This window comes from Sus scrofa, chromosome 13 (genome assembly GCF_000003025.6).
Source record: "Sus scrofa isolate TJ Tabasco breed Duroc chromosome 13, Sscrofa11.1, whole genome shotgun sequence".
NCBI lineage: Eukaryota > Metazoa > Chordata > Mammalia > Artiodactyla > Suidae > Sus > Sus scrofa.
This window is the reverse complement of record NC_010455.5, coordinates 146,658,816-146,672,225: the sequence shown is the minus strand read 5'-3', so window position 1 is coordinate 146,672,225 and position 13,410 is coordinate 146,658,816. Positions and strand designations below refer to the sequence as shown.

The window sequence follows — 13,410 nt, the reverse complement described above, 5'->3', positions numbered from 1 at the left end:
CCAGAGCTAAGATGCTGTGTCCAGACTCTTCCTTTCCCCTTGGCTGGATGGTAAAGGGGTCCACCTGCCTGAGAAGAAGTAAGCTCAGTCCATGCTGGTTAGCAGCTTGTTGTATGTTTTGGGTTCAGTGTGCATCAGGTGCCTGGGTTGTACTAATTTTCCCCCAAGTGCCACTTTGATGATATATCCCCTCCTCAAAACCATCAGTCTTTGTATAGTGTTAACTTCAAACTCTTTTTCCTAGTCTTCCACAGCATGACCCAACCTCAATTTCCTCCCTTGCCTCTCTTCGTTCTTCTAGAATGGTCTCCAAAGTGGGATGCGAACTCCGGAAGGGGAAATATAAGCAATTTCATTGGGGCCCTGGAAGAAAATATTAGAGATTTTCTTAAGGTTTATTTCTATCTATAGGAGGAACAGGAAAGAAATTCAGCTTTCCTAATATCTAATATCGGGGTTGGCAGTCATCCCTTCAGCCTGTATGTTGGGCAGTGACGTGTCACAGCAGCACTGAGAGATGTGTGTCACTCGGAGGATTGACGGGGGGACCGTACTTGCTTGTTCATTCACTGTGCAGTTTTCCTGTTCTCTGTTAAGTGGATTTACAGATTATATTATTTCGTTTTAACTAAATTAACTCTCACAAAAGGACAAGTGGCTTAAAGAGATTGCTGCAAAGAAACTGGGTTGAAGAGTGTGTTGATAATCTAAGCACACGCAAACAGGGTGAAAACAGCATGAAAACAGCAGCGTTGATCCTTTTCCAGTCACATTAGGAAGTAAAAACAGTAATAATGGAGTCACATCTGATGAGAAGTCAACAAAATCATTAACATTCAAACAGTGTATTTGAAAGAGATTATATGCATATCATTAGCGATGAATCTAATGCTAAATAGGCTTTCTGCCTTAAGGTATTAACTTAATGATATTATAAAACAATCATGATTAACAAGTCATTAAAATACGGTTTCATTTTTACCTAGTCTTAAATTTGAGTTTGGCAATGTATGCATTTACTTTATAAATAAAATATTCATGTGTTAAGAATATTTGTCCAGAATGTTTTTCTCATAGAGCAAAATCAGTAAGGTTAGGAGATCGCTATTCAAGATCACTGCCCTGTGAGAGACAAACTGCTTGATGTACCACCCTCCAAACAGACCTTTCCCACCAGGTCAGTGTCACCTTCCTACAGTGCCCTCCCTCTCACTATGTACTCCTATTCCAAAAGGCCCAGTTTCAAAGCCATGAATCCAGAAAGCCTTTCCTAAAGCCCTGACATTGAAAATGCTCTCCTCCCTCTGCTCTTGTTTGCCACTTCCCCTTGGTGACTGGTGATCCGTTAAGGTTTTAGAGTCAAGAGTGCTAAAGTTGTTGTTGCACAAGAGTAACCCCCAGACTTTGGTGGTTTTATGTAACAAAGATTTATTTCTTCTCCTGCTTTAGGCTGGGCTGTCTTCTTGCATCTTGTAGCTATGCCTTCTGAAATGTGTGCTGTTGCCCACCACCCTGGGAGGAGGGAGAAGTAACCCCCTCATTCTCCAGCTCTCAACTGCCTAGGCTGGGAAGTGACACAGAACGTGTTCACTTGTATGTCATTGGCTGACGCTTGTCATGTGATCCTAGGCCAACTGCAGAGGAGACTGGGAAACGAGGCGTCTATGGATATTTGCCAAGCACTGGCTGACTTAGGTTCCAAGCTTTGTTTTAAGCTTCTCAGGACAGAATCCATCTTACAGTATAAGGTGTCTTCTGTGAGGTAGATCAGTGATATTTTTTTCTTCCCAATAGTAATAATAATAAAATCACAGTGCACCTAGTTTTCTAATAGAAAACACATACACAACCTTTGGATAAGTAATAAGCTAGAAATATGTTTAGAGGTTGGCTAGAGCAGGGTTGATACATAAGACCATCAAACCATTGTTATTCTCCCCTGTATGATATCTGGCATTAGTCTTGAACTGTTTTGCCTAATGTAACCACCAGCCCTCATGGCTAACTTAAAATTAAAAATTCCTTGGTCATCTTAGCCACACTTCAGGTATTTGATTGTCACCAGTGCCTAGTGGCTTCCTAGCATTTTGGACAGTGCAAATAGAGAACATTTCCATCACTGCAGAAAATTCTTGAAAGGGTTTGTAGGAAGCACAGTAAGAGGTTGTTCTAGGGTAGATCTTAAATGTTTAAAGAATGAAAATGACCCCACAGAAAGTTGCTGTTATACGTAATGATCCAGATACCGTTTTTATGCACAGGGAAGTAAGTTCAAAACCTTCTAAATTTACTTCTAAAAGCAGTTTTAAGCAGTTGGTTAATATGACCCGGAAACAGTTTCCTGGGAGGCAGCGTCAGGGGAGTGGCAAGAGCGCTGGACTAGGAATCAGGAGATCAGACTTGGAGCCCAGGGTCTTTCTTCTTAACTAGGGGACCTCTGCACATCACTTAGCCTCTCCACACCTTGCCTTCCTCATTTGTACCACTGGACACCTGTTAGGTGTTATTCTAAGCTGTTATTTTTTTCTGAGTTCCCTCCTAATTTAAAATGTTCCCCTTTAATTAGGTCTGTGGGAAAATTTTTTTAAATAAAAAAACGCCACTTCTGAAATCTTTCTTCTTGGTCTGTCTAAATTCACATATTCAGCTGTCTGAGAATTAAATTTATTTGCCCAAGATTTCCCCCAGAGTCACTCTTCTGAGCAGGAATAACATCCTCTTTTGAGGCCAGAGGGCTGCCAGCACCCAACCCCTGGCCACTTGGCATCACCTCCTGAGGAGGCAGACCCTCTTTCTGCCTTCAAAGGCAGTTGGAAAAACAAATCTGACTGCACAGAATTGAGAGCATGCAAAACAACTGTAGCTCGGGGTCAGAAATATTTCTTCTTTCACTCGCTCAACCAATGGAGCAAGCTAGACCCCCTCAACCAAAGGAGCAAGAACTTTGTCAGGTCTCATTGTTTCGACGAAGAGAATGTTTTGAAGACCCTGTGCTATCTGCTACATCACATATTCTCCTGGCGTAGCTCATCTTGGTTATTGGTTGTGGGCCGTCCACAGGGCGTGTTTTGCATTTTAGACCATGGAGGCTTGTCTTTCAGAGAGAGCTGCGGTGGCCTGGGCGATTGGGGATGAGAGGTGACCTTGAGTGCCCTTGCCTCGCTTGTGCTCCTGCCAGCCCGCCAGCCCTCTTGGGAGAAGGTGGAGCTGGCTTCCTCTTGCTACTGATCGACTCTCCGTTGTTTGTAATTTTCTCGCAAAATAAATACTCCAAGGCTGTAATTTCTCGTGCTTGGTCTCAACCTTAGACATATATTCTGCTGTTGTTGTTTTTGGAAAGTTTCAAAAATGTCTGCTTGGAGATTATTTCAGTGGGAACACGTATGTCAGCAGTTAAACTTCTCAGACGCATTTTCTTTTATTTTACGTGTCCAAGTAACCCTTAAAAATAGCAAGTACCTGGGCCCCAGTGAGGAATTCATGTCAAGAAGTCATTTTCCCTTCTCTCTGCTTTTGATTCTTTTTTCCTTGATCCCTTTTTCTGAGAAAATGCAGAGAAAATAAGAATGATCTAGACAAAATTGCCAAGAGAAATAACAAGCTTTATTGTTGCCTTCACCCAACTTTGAAATTGTACCTTGTTCCTTTACAGTGGGACAAAGTTACACTGCAATTAGATACTCCAATTAAGCCTTACTTGCCTTTTTTTTTTTTAACTCATTATAAAAAGTTCTCAAAAACCTGTATTTCTGGAACTATCTTTCTAGTCCAAGATCACTAGATAACTTGGTCCAAGAAGTGACTCAGTTTCCCCAACTGCTAAGATGCATCATAGCTACAGTGATTCCCCCCACCTCTGCATCTTTTTTCAGTTCTGCTTTTATTCCAAAAAGATCCCCCACCCACCCCGGGTTCTGCTTTGGGTTTGAGTGGTACCTGCCTACAACTCCGTCATGGGGCTCAATGAGTTAACTCCTTTCTCCCTCTGGACACCTGCTTCCTCTCACTCCCTCTCCCTCCTTGGCTACATCCTTTTCTCCTTGTTGCTCTTAAAAGCAGGGTGGTGGCTGGCAGCAGTCGCGGGGTCTGTTTCCATTTTGAACCTTATAAATCACCCAGGGTGCAGAAGTAACAGGAATTGTTGGGCTGGTCCTCGTTAAGCAGGAGGGGGTCTGGGCTGAATTTCCTCAGTAAAACCTTTGTGGCCTTTACAACCCAAACACCTCCATAGCCACCATGTGCTGGGATAAGAAACAGGCCTCCTTGTCCCTCTTTGTCTGTTTGTTTTCTTTCTGCCTTTTATTACTTTGCATTCAGTCTCTGTCTCCCTGATGCCTCCTTCCCCTGCCCTTTCTTGGGGCAGCGAAGGGACAGGTGTTGGCAGCCTCCTTAAGGAGCTGGGGAAACTGGAGCAAGCCAGGAGCAAGCCAGTGCCCTGACTAGAACTGGTCATTCACGCAGTGCTCTAGATAAATGGGTTATTTCATTGGAGAAAAGTAGAGAATGATGACTGAGAGGATACGAAAGCTTGCTTTTTGGTACTGGCTTGTGAATATGTTAATGAACTTTTCCTTGATGAACAGTGATTCAGAAATCACTGTTAAAATCCCTCATTGTTCTGCTTCACCCAGTTCCAACTCTGCTTCACCCAGTTAAGCACCCACTGGGTGCTGAGGGCTGATGGGGAAAGAAAGAAAGAAAAAAAATAAATATGTGAAAAGGCTACTGTTGTGGTTAAAAGCACAGAGCTTTGGAGTGAGCCCAACCTGGGTTTCATTCCAGGCCTACAGTTATATGACCCTGGGCTACTTACTTACCCTCTGGAACTCAATTTCCTCACCTGTAAAATGAGGATAATAGTCCCCATTTTGCAGAGTCTTTCTAAAGGTTAAAAGAATACCTCTGGCTAAGAGCTTAGTGAGGTGCTCATAGTGGTGATGGGCGGGGGTGAGCCCTTCCCAGCCAGACTCGCATCCTTCAGAGTTTTCATTAATTCCCCTTTGCTAATAACATAACCCTTTGATTTACTGGATTATCTGAAAAAGAGCAAAAGCTCTCTTCACCGAGAGGAAATTATTTTAACTTAACGGGAAAAGCTTAAAAGTTTTCTTTCGACTCTCTTTTAGAAAATGTCCCCTTGTTCTCTCCCAGGACAGTGGAGGAGTCTTGGAGGTTGTCTGATGTCAAATACAGGAGGCAAAGGGAAGGATTAAAAATCAAGGGGAAAGAAACTCTTTCCTGGAAGACATTCCGAACATCAGAGTGGGGCTGGGTCTCAGGCCTGGTTGGGAGGGCGCTTGTTGGGCAGAAAGCAGCATGGCCTTCCCAACGCAGCAGCCATGGGAAATGCCAAAGGGCCACAGGAGCTTAGAAAAGGGAAAGGTCTAGGCGGGTCTCAGGTGTTTCCTAGCAAAGAACAAAGCCTCAAAACCCAGCCTCCAGTCTCCTGTATAATGATCGATGGATGTCGAGAGGCTGAAGAGGGCTCTTACAACAGACTTCGAGGGAAGCCACAACTCCAGAGACTGTTGGGCAAGCACATCTCTCGGTTAGGCAGCTTAAACCACCTCCTCTGATTTTCCAGTGGTGACTGTGCTTGCAAGAGCCATTGGTTAGATAAACTGGTCCAAAAGAATGAACATTTTGGAACTCCTGTTGTGGCTCAGTGGTGATGAACCCAACTAGTATCCATAAGGACGGAAGTTTGATCCCTGGCCTCGCTCAGTGGGCTAAGGATCCAGTGTTGCCATGACCTGTGGTGTAGGTCACAGTCTCGGCTCCGATCGTGAGTTGCTGTGGCTGTGGCTCTGATTTGACCCCTAGTCTGGGAACTTACATATGCTATGGGTGCAGCCCTCAAAAGCAAAACAAACAAAAAAAAATTTGAATATATATCACCCCCCAGAAATTTCCTTTCATGTTGCCACATGTGCATGATTCCGGAACATGCATCACCGTCTACATTGTTGTCGTGTTGGCTTCAGTTATCTGAAATTCAGTCTAATGTCTCCTGCCTAGTAAGGATGTTGACACACCTTCCTCACTGGTCTAATGTCCTATAAGTACAGCAGTGAAAAGCACAGAAGCCAGATCTTGGTTCGGGCCATGACCAGTGTGTGTACTTTGCCTCTATGGGACTTTGATGAATCTTTTAAACACCATAACTTAAACAAGGCATAAAGAATTAATACCGTGGAAGGGGACGAATTCTAGTTCTAGGCAGGCAGTAAGAGGGTGGCTGATAGCTGCGATACGTCAGCCATCAGCTGGAGGTGCAGTGCGGCTGGAGGTGCAGCCTCTAGGAAACGCTCTGGGTGGAGATGCACTGTGGGCCATCATCAGGAGTCTAGGAGTTCCCGTGTGGCTCAGCATGTTAAGCCTCTGATATTGTCTCCTTGAGGATGCAGGTTCAATCCCTGGCCTGGCTCAGTGGGTTAAGTGTCCAATGTTGCTGCAAGTTGTGGCATAGGTCGCAGATGCAGCTCGGATCTGTTGTTGCTGTGACTGTGGTGTAGGCCAGCAGCTGCAGCTCGGACTCAACCCCTAGCCCAGGAATGTCCATATTCCACAGGTATGTCTATAAAAAGAACAAAAAGAAGAGTATAGATTTTGTAGAGATGGAAAACACCAGAATTTCAGCACCAGGGCAGAGAGAAGAGGGTTCTTGGCTGAAGTGTGACCTTCATTTGTGTTTGGGGAATGGAGGTTACAGAGCAGCTGACGGAGGTTGCCTGGCTCCAGGAATCAAAGAATGTTGACAGGAATGTAGGTGAAGAGTGGGGGTGAGTCACAGCAGGAGATCTTTCATGAGCTCCCAAGACTTTAGGATCATTAATGGGTACCATTCCCTAAATGAGGGATTAGCATGCCGTCAGCATCCATGTGACAGCACAGTGTGCAGTAGTCTATCCTAGCCACAGGCCACCAGCCCTGGACACCTGACCTCCTGCAAGCAAATGGTAAAGATAACTGCATCCTTTGCAGCATCTGTGCTAGATATGCAGTGCCCTGAGCTTGGGACATGGCCACAAGTCTCAGCCTCCCAATGTCCGGGGCTCTTCTGTCCTTGTTGCTATGGATGCACTGGGCAAGGCTCTGGCATTCTTACCATAACATCACCTTCTCACTCAAGGGACAACTTATAAGCAACTTGTTTCACTTTATTTTGTTTTACTGCCCACATCTGCAGCATGTGGAAGTTCCCAGGCCTCAGGGATCGAACCTGCACCACAGCAGCAACCCAAGCCACTGCAGTGACAATGCTAGATCTTTAACCTGCTGTGCCCCCAGAAAACTCCTGCAGCCACTTATTTTAGATAAGAAATGGCACGAGAGCAGCATGGCCAGGTCATTACTTTGAATGTCACCACCTATGTGATGGAAGCAGGGGGAACAGAAACAGTCCGGCCCTGTGGCCACCACAGGCGCATCCCAGGCATTCTCACCATGGCCGTTTCTCTCTCTTCCTCACAGCAGCGTGTGGCAGGGGATTGCGGTACCTTTTTGAGAGACTCTGGTGGCTTATGGGACATTGGACCTTTTGTGACACACCATGCCACAAGGGATGATGGTGACACAGAGAGGAAAGCGGCCCAAGGCCACACTGGCTTGCCTCCTCTTGGCCACGGTGGGCTGCTTCGCAGACCTGGGTGAGTGTTTTGCTCCTTTCTCGGCAACAAGCATTCTGCAAGGACCCTCTGAAAAGGCGTCCTTTTTGGGGTTCCAAAGAGCATTTCTTCCCCACTGGCCTTCAGGGACACGCTCAAGATACAAGATGAGAAATGGTCTCCATAACAGCATATTGGTGGTGTTTGGTATTTTAATCATTTCAAACATACACTAGAGGAGGAGTAATGTTAATAACTGAACTGCCTTTTTTTAAAATTTGATAATGATTTTTATTTTTTTCCATTATGGCTGGTTTACAGTGTTCTGTCAGTTTTCTAACTGCCTTTTATTGAGCACTTACTATATTGGCGTTCCCGCAGCCGGTCTACATGTGTTGTTTGTAAGCTCCTCAACAGCTCTGTGAGACAAATGTTATGAGCCCCATTTTACAGACAAGAAACTGAGACTCAAAATGGTTAAAGTCCCCTGGGATTCAGGCCCAGGTCTGTCCAAGTCCATAGCCTGAGCTCTTACCCTCACGCCATGCTGCCACTCCAATCTGGCTTCCTGGGGACAAGGCCAGGGTAGGGAATGGACCCAAGGACAGCAGAGTTCTTCAGAGGAAGAGCAACTCCTCTGAGTGGTCCAGCTCTGAAAGGCTGCCTGGGTGTCATGCTTCTGGAAAGGTCATGTTATAGGTTTCCTAGGGGTGTCATTCATTGCCGCATCCCTGTTCTTTCTCCAGACCAGGTCCCTCAGGTCACCGTCCAGCCTTCTTCCACAGTCCAGAAGCTCGGAGGAACCGTGATCCTGGGCTGCGTGGTGGAGCCGCCCTGGATGAATACCACCTGGCGGCTCAACGGGAGGGAGCTGAATGGCTCAGATGACGCCCCAGGCATCCTCATCACCCGAGGGACCCTCGTCATCACCGCCCTCAACAACCACACCGTGGGACGGTACCAATGTGTGGCCCGGATGCCTGCGGGGGCCGTGGCCAGTGTGCCAGCCACCGTGACCCTAGCCAGTGAGTGCTGCTCCTCTGCCCCTCTCCCATTCTCTCTCCATCCCCCACTGTTCAACCCCCCTGTCATTATCTTACCATAAAGGGGGCTTTACAAGCTGACATTTCCAATCGGAGAGCAGTGGGTGCCCAGTAATTTCCAAAGGCTGGAGGCCTTTGTGCTCTCTGAGTAGGAGAAATATCTGGAGTGAGGGTCTAGGAAGAAGGGACCTTGCCATGGCCGAACTGATCCTGCAGGCCCCAGAGCTGGGCCATGCCAGGCCTTTCTGCTTGATCACCCTATGGTCTTAGATGTGGTTGTGTCAATTCTTCACTGCATTCCCACCCCCCAACTCCATCCTCACAGCAGGTGCAGTCAGAGCATGTACAGGGATATGTGTGGTCGGAACGGAGCCTGCCCATACCTCCTTGGCCTCCTGCCCTTCTGAGGGGCAGGTGTATTCCCAGTGCCTGGAATATAGACAGCAGAATACAGTAAAAAGGGGTAAAGACAAAGGGGTAAAGAGGAAGAGATGAGGTGACAGTTTGGTCCAAAGAGGATGCCAGGAGAAGACCTCATACTACTCTATGTATAATTATCACATGGGTTGTGCCCAAAATCAGTACAGGCATTACCTGATTTTCTCTCTATGGTACATATGGGAGACGCGACTGGATTGATTCAACTTCCGAAGGCTACATAGCAGCCCCAGCACCTGTTCTAATAGGCTGAGTCTTTAGCCAGGAAATTCGGTTGACCCTTGAACAACACAGGGTTATAGTCTCAGGCCCTCTGGTTGGTTAAAGATCCTCATATAACTCATAAGGGATTTTTTTGCATCCGTGGGTCCAACCAACTGTGGGTCCTGTAGTACTATAGTATTTACAGTGGAAAAAAATGTGTCCCCAGGTGGACCCGTGCAGGTCAAATCCATATTGTTCAAAGGTCAACAGTATTAAGAATCACCTCCCCTTTCCTGATGGCTGAAGCATAGGAAACAGGGGAGCTTGTTGAGAGTTTAGTGGTATTTGGATTTAACCTTTGAGAAAGTCTCCAGAGCTTGTTCCTTCATGATCTAGCAGGGCCCCTCCTCGTGAACAGCCCTCCTTCCATGTCATCATCCGTCACTGTCATCATCACCCTCCTGGATGATGTGGTTCTTTATGTTATATGTCATACCTAAGGCAGCCAACTTCTAAAATGTTCCTTAAAAGTCAGCTGGGATCCCTGGAGTATGAGACATGAGTCCTGGAAGGCAAGTGGTGAGAGATGGGGAAGTATAAAAGCAGGGGAGAAGAGACCCCCTCACCCTCTGGTTTCCAGATCCCTAGAAAGACTTCACTCCATGGAGGAATAGAGAATAGAACCGAGGCTGCCACCATATTCCTTTTTCTTGGGAAACAGTCAAGCTGCCCTGCCCTCTTCTCAGAGGAGGGAGGAAGGCAGGGTGGGTCCCCAGCTACCTCTGCAGGGAATGAGGTGAGCCTGGGCTGCATCTTGCCACTGCTCCCCCACTCCCAACCCCCCCGCACACACATATAGTAGGAACCACTTTTCCTTTGTGTCTGCAAGGAGCACTCACTGAATCTGAGAGCCAGGCTTCTGGGGAGCAGCCTGTGAGTGCCCAGTGAGGGAGGCAGCCTAGACCCCCAGCTGGGCCCTCCCCTCCAGCTGTGCTAGGAGCTGGGGGAGGGTACCTGGAGATGAGGATGGGGAGGGGTCACCTTATCATAACAAGAAGGGCTGAGGTCAGAGCTACACTCCTTACTCCCTTGTATATTTTTAAATTAAAATTACACAGTAGAAAGTTCAGAATATATAGAAAATAACATCTTCCCACCATCCTTGGACAACCACCATTATCATTTTGGAGTATACCCTTCTGGTCTTCATCCATACCCATTATTTTTACACTACTGAACATAGTTTCCATCCTTATTCTCTTCCCTTTGACAGTGTATGACAAGCATTTTCCACTGGCCATATGACCATAGTTAGTTTTTCTTTTTTATTGAGTATAAACTGCATCCAGTAAAGTGCACTAATCTTAAGTGGATAACCTGATGCATTTTTTTACATGTACTAAATGTGCAACCCCCACTCCAGCAGGCTCCTCGTTAATCTGTCCCATAGCCCCAACCAGGGCAGGAGCACAATTACTCATGGCCCTGGAGCATCCCTGAGTGGACCCTTCTCCTAGTGCTGGGCAATCAGGTCCTTGCTAGTTCATTATTACAAAGAAGAGGTGCCTTTAGCAACTGTCGTGCCTTTAAAGGGTGACGCTGCTCCTTTAGGACGCTTGCTCACCTGCAAACGATCAGCCCTCATCTGTGAAGACTCAGGGAAACTCCATAACTTGGCCTGATCAGGAGCCAGGCTGAAACTTTCATTGTTTGGAGGAAGGGAGAGCTGGAGAGGAGATTTACTTTGCAACCCTGCTTCTATTTCAAGGTGTATCTGTGTGAGGAGAGGCAATTTATAGCCTTTATTTTTAAAAAAATTCCTGGCCACTTCTTCCTCTGGTGCTTGAAGGGATCTGCAGTTGGCACTGAGGACAAAGGCAAGGGTTTGGTTGCAACCCAAGAAGCCAGAGTGAGAGAAGAGGGGCTTGTGCAGAAGCAGAGGCGAGTCTTGTTTGAAAGCCAAGAACTATTGGCGTGTCATTTAGACATGAATCAGAAGGGAAATGTTTGGGCCTGACCAGAAAAAGGATGGAGAAGTGCTGGAAATGGAGAGAGCGGGCTCGGAGGGGGCTGAAGAAGAGGGAGTCGGTGGAGTGGAACTACAGCCCCCCAGACTTGGAGGAGGCCGTGCCGGGGTGGCGGGAAGGCGCAAGGGGCGGGAGAAACGGGTGCTGTCTTTGGGTTAATGCCATGGGGGATTTGGCCCAGACTCAGCAGCTAGATTAAGTTTCCGAAAGCGCATTCCTGAGCAGAATGGGGGCTGTGTTTTGCTGCTTGGCTGATGTGCGAGGGAGGCTGAGCAGTAGAAGGGATTACCGAAGGCATGGTCTGCATTCGGAGGCGAGGCTGGGCAGCGGTGTGCAGCACGCACACATGCACACACACACATGCACGCACACATGCACCCTCACCATTTCAGGCTTCTTTCTCCAGCCTCTCCCACATGCATTCAGATGTTCATCCTCAGACAAAGCATTTGCTGTGGGTCCCTGGCAAAACGCTGCCTCCTGCACATAAGTGAACCCCCTAGAGATCACTGGGGGCTTTCAATGATGGGTGCCAGGACCTGGCCTAAGGATTCAAAGGTGTGGAGGCCTCTAGCGGAACTTTCCTGGTCCAGACCGCTTTTATGCTGACGCTGGGCATGGGGGTGCACTTGAGCTTACCTCTGCCTGGTGACAGCTTCTGGTCTTCAGGTGAAATGGAACTGCATGATGTCCCCTCTAGGCCCTGCACCCCTCTCCTCCAGGCAGTTCTGGCCATGTGGAGAATGGCTCCCTTCACTCTGGGTGGAGGTGCCCTTCCCACTCTCCTCCAAAAAGAAGTTTTTATTTTTCCCTGTTTTACTTAAGCTTTCTTTGGGGTGAGTCTCTCTTGCTGCTAATGCCTCCCTTTAGATCATCTTGTCTATGTCTTGCTTTGTGAAAGGCTTTGACTTTGATCTTTCTTCCGATTACCTCTCTTTTCACAAGCTTCACACCCAGAAGCCAGCCACTGTACATGGCTCAAAGGTTCCCCCTCTGTGCACCTGGAGCCCCAGAAGCATTCCTCATTCTTAGACCCTGAGTCAATGCTTAGAATTGTTCTCCACACAGTGCAGCAAGTAGTCACAGCCTATCCAACAGAGATTTCAGGCAGCGTGAAAGCTCCTTTCTTTCTTTACTTACTGCTGGTCATCTACCATTCAGATATAGTCCAAATAATTCTTCATCTTCACTTTTTTCTGTTTTTTAAATTAATTTTCTCAGTTGTCCTATGATCTCTAGGTTCTAGTCTTAGCCGGAAATAAAGTAGGCAGTAACTGCGTAGTGATACTATATCTGGGAATTTTTGTCTTCCAGCTGCTGTGAAGCCTTAAGCAAGTGCTGGTTTAATTGAGAGCGAATCTGTAACCCTTCTGTAAGGTCTTTAAGCGCTGGGACCAGTCACGTACTCCTGAATTATCCTCTCTCTGGCATCCAAGATCAGAGGCAAGGCAGCTGACAGGAAAGGAAAGAGTTCCCTTAGGCAGCTGTCTCCATGACTCTGTGACTTTGAGGAAAGGTCAGAGGTGACAGGGGCCCTTTGTTAGCATAATTTAACCCATGAGTGAAATGAAGAGCCAAACTGGTATAATGGAAAAAACAAGAAACTTAAACCCAGGATCTTTTTTTCGTTTTAACTCTGCCACTTAAGCGTTAATGTGACATTGGGCAAGTCAGTTAATATCTCAGGTTGTCACAGCTGTGAAATGAGCACAGTATGATCACATCCTCAGTTTTATTGGGGGGAGGGGCTGTTTTGGGTTTTCTTGAGAATCAAATGGTAGAATATATGATAGTAATATTTTGAAGTGTTTTATAAATTTCAGGCTATATTCATTCACCCCTTTGGTCAACACACATCTGTGGAGTGCCCTCTCACGGGAGACTTGGGGCCCTGCGCCCGGCCCTGTGCTACCCAATACTGTTGTGGGAGCAGCCCTTAGGAAGACAGAGTCCAGGGGAGGCAAAGCTTCCAGTCACAGCCAGAGCCAAGAGAGAGGACTGGCTTCTCGGGAAGAGAGAATGAACCCATTTCCTGTGAATTTCTCAGCTCCCTCTGTCCACGTATTCTTCCACCCAGATTTCCACCTCCGA

General features: G+C 47.0%; 1 protein-coding gene across 15 annotated transcripts in view; it reads left to right on the top strand.

Moving 5' to 3' along the window:
- BOC (BOC cell adhesion associated, oncogene regulated) overlaps positions 1-13,410 on the top strand; it is a 77,948-nt gene that overhangs the window by 30,940 nt on the left and 33,598 nt on the right. For 9 of the 15 annotated variants that reach the window (XR_002337900.1, XR_002337899.1, XM_021070373.1 and 6 more), the window contains 2 exons: positions 7,474-7,649; positions 8,354-8,632. Coding sequence is in view for 13 of the 15 variants with exons in the window: in XM_021070373.1 (XP_020926032.1) it covers positions 7,553-7,649; positions 8,354-8,632 (376 nt within the window). In the remaining 2 variants the exon portion in view is untranslated. Of the gene's footprint in view, positions 1-7,470; positions 7,650-8,353; positions 8,633-13,410 lie in introns of those variants that run through there. The other 6 variants (XM_021070376.1, XM_021070375.1, XM_021070368.1 and 3 more) reach the window with 2 other exon arrangements.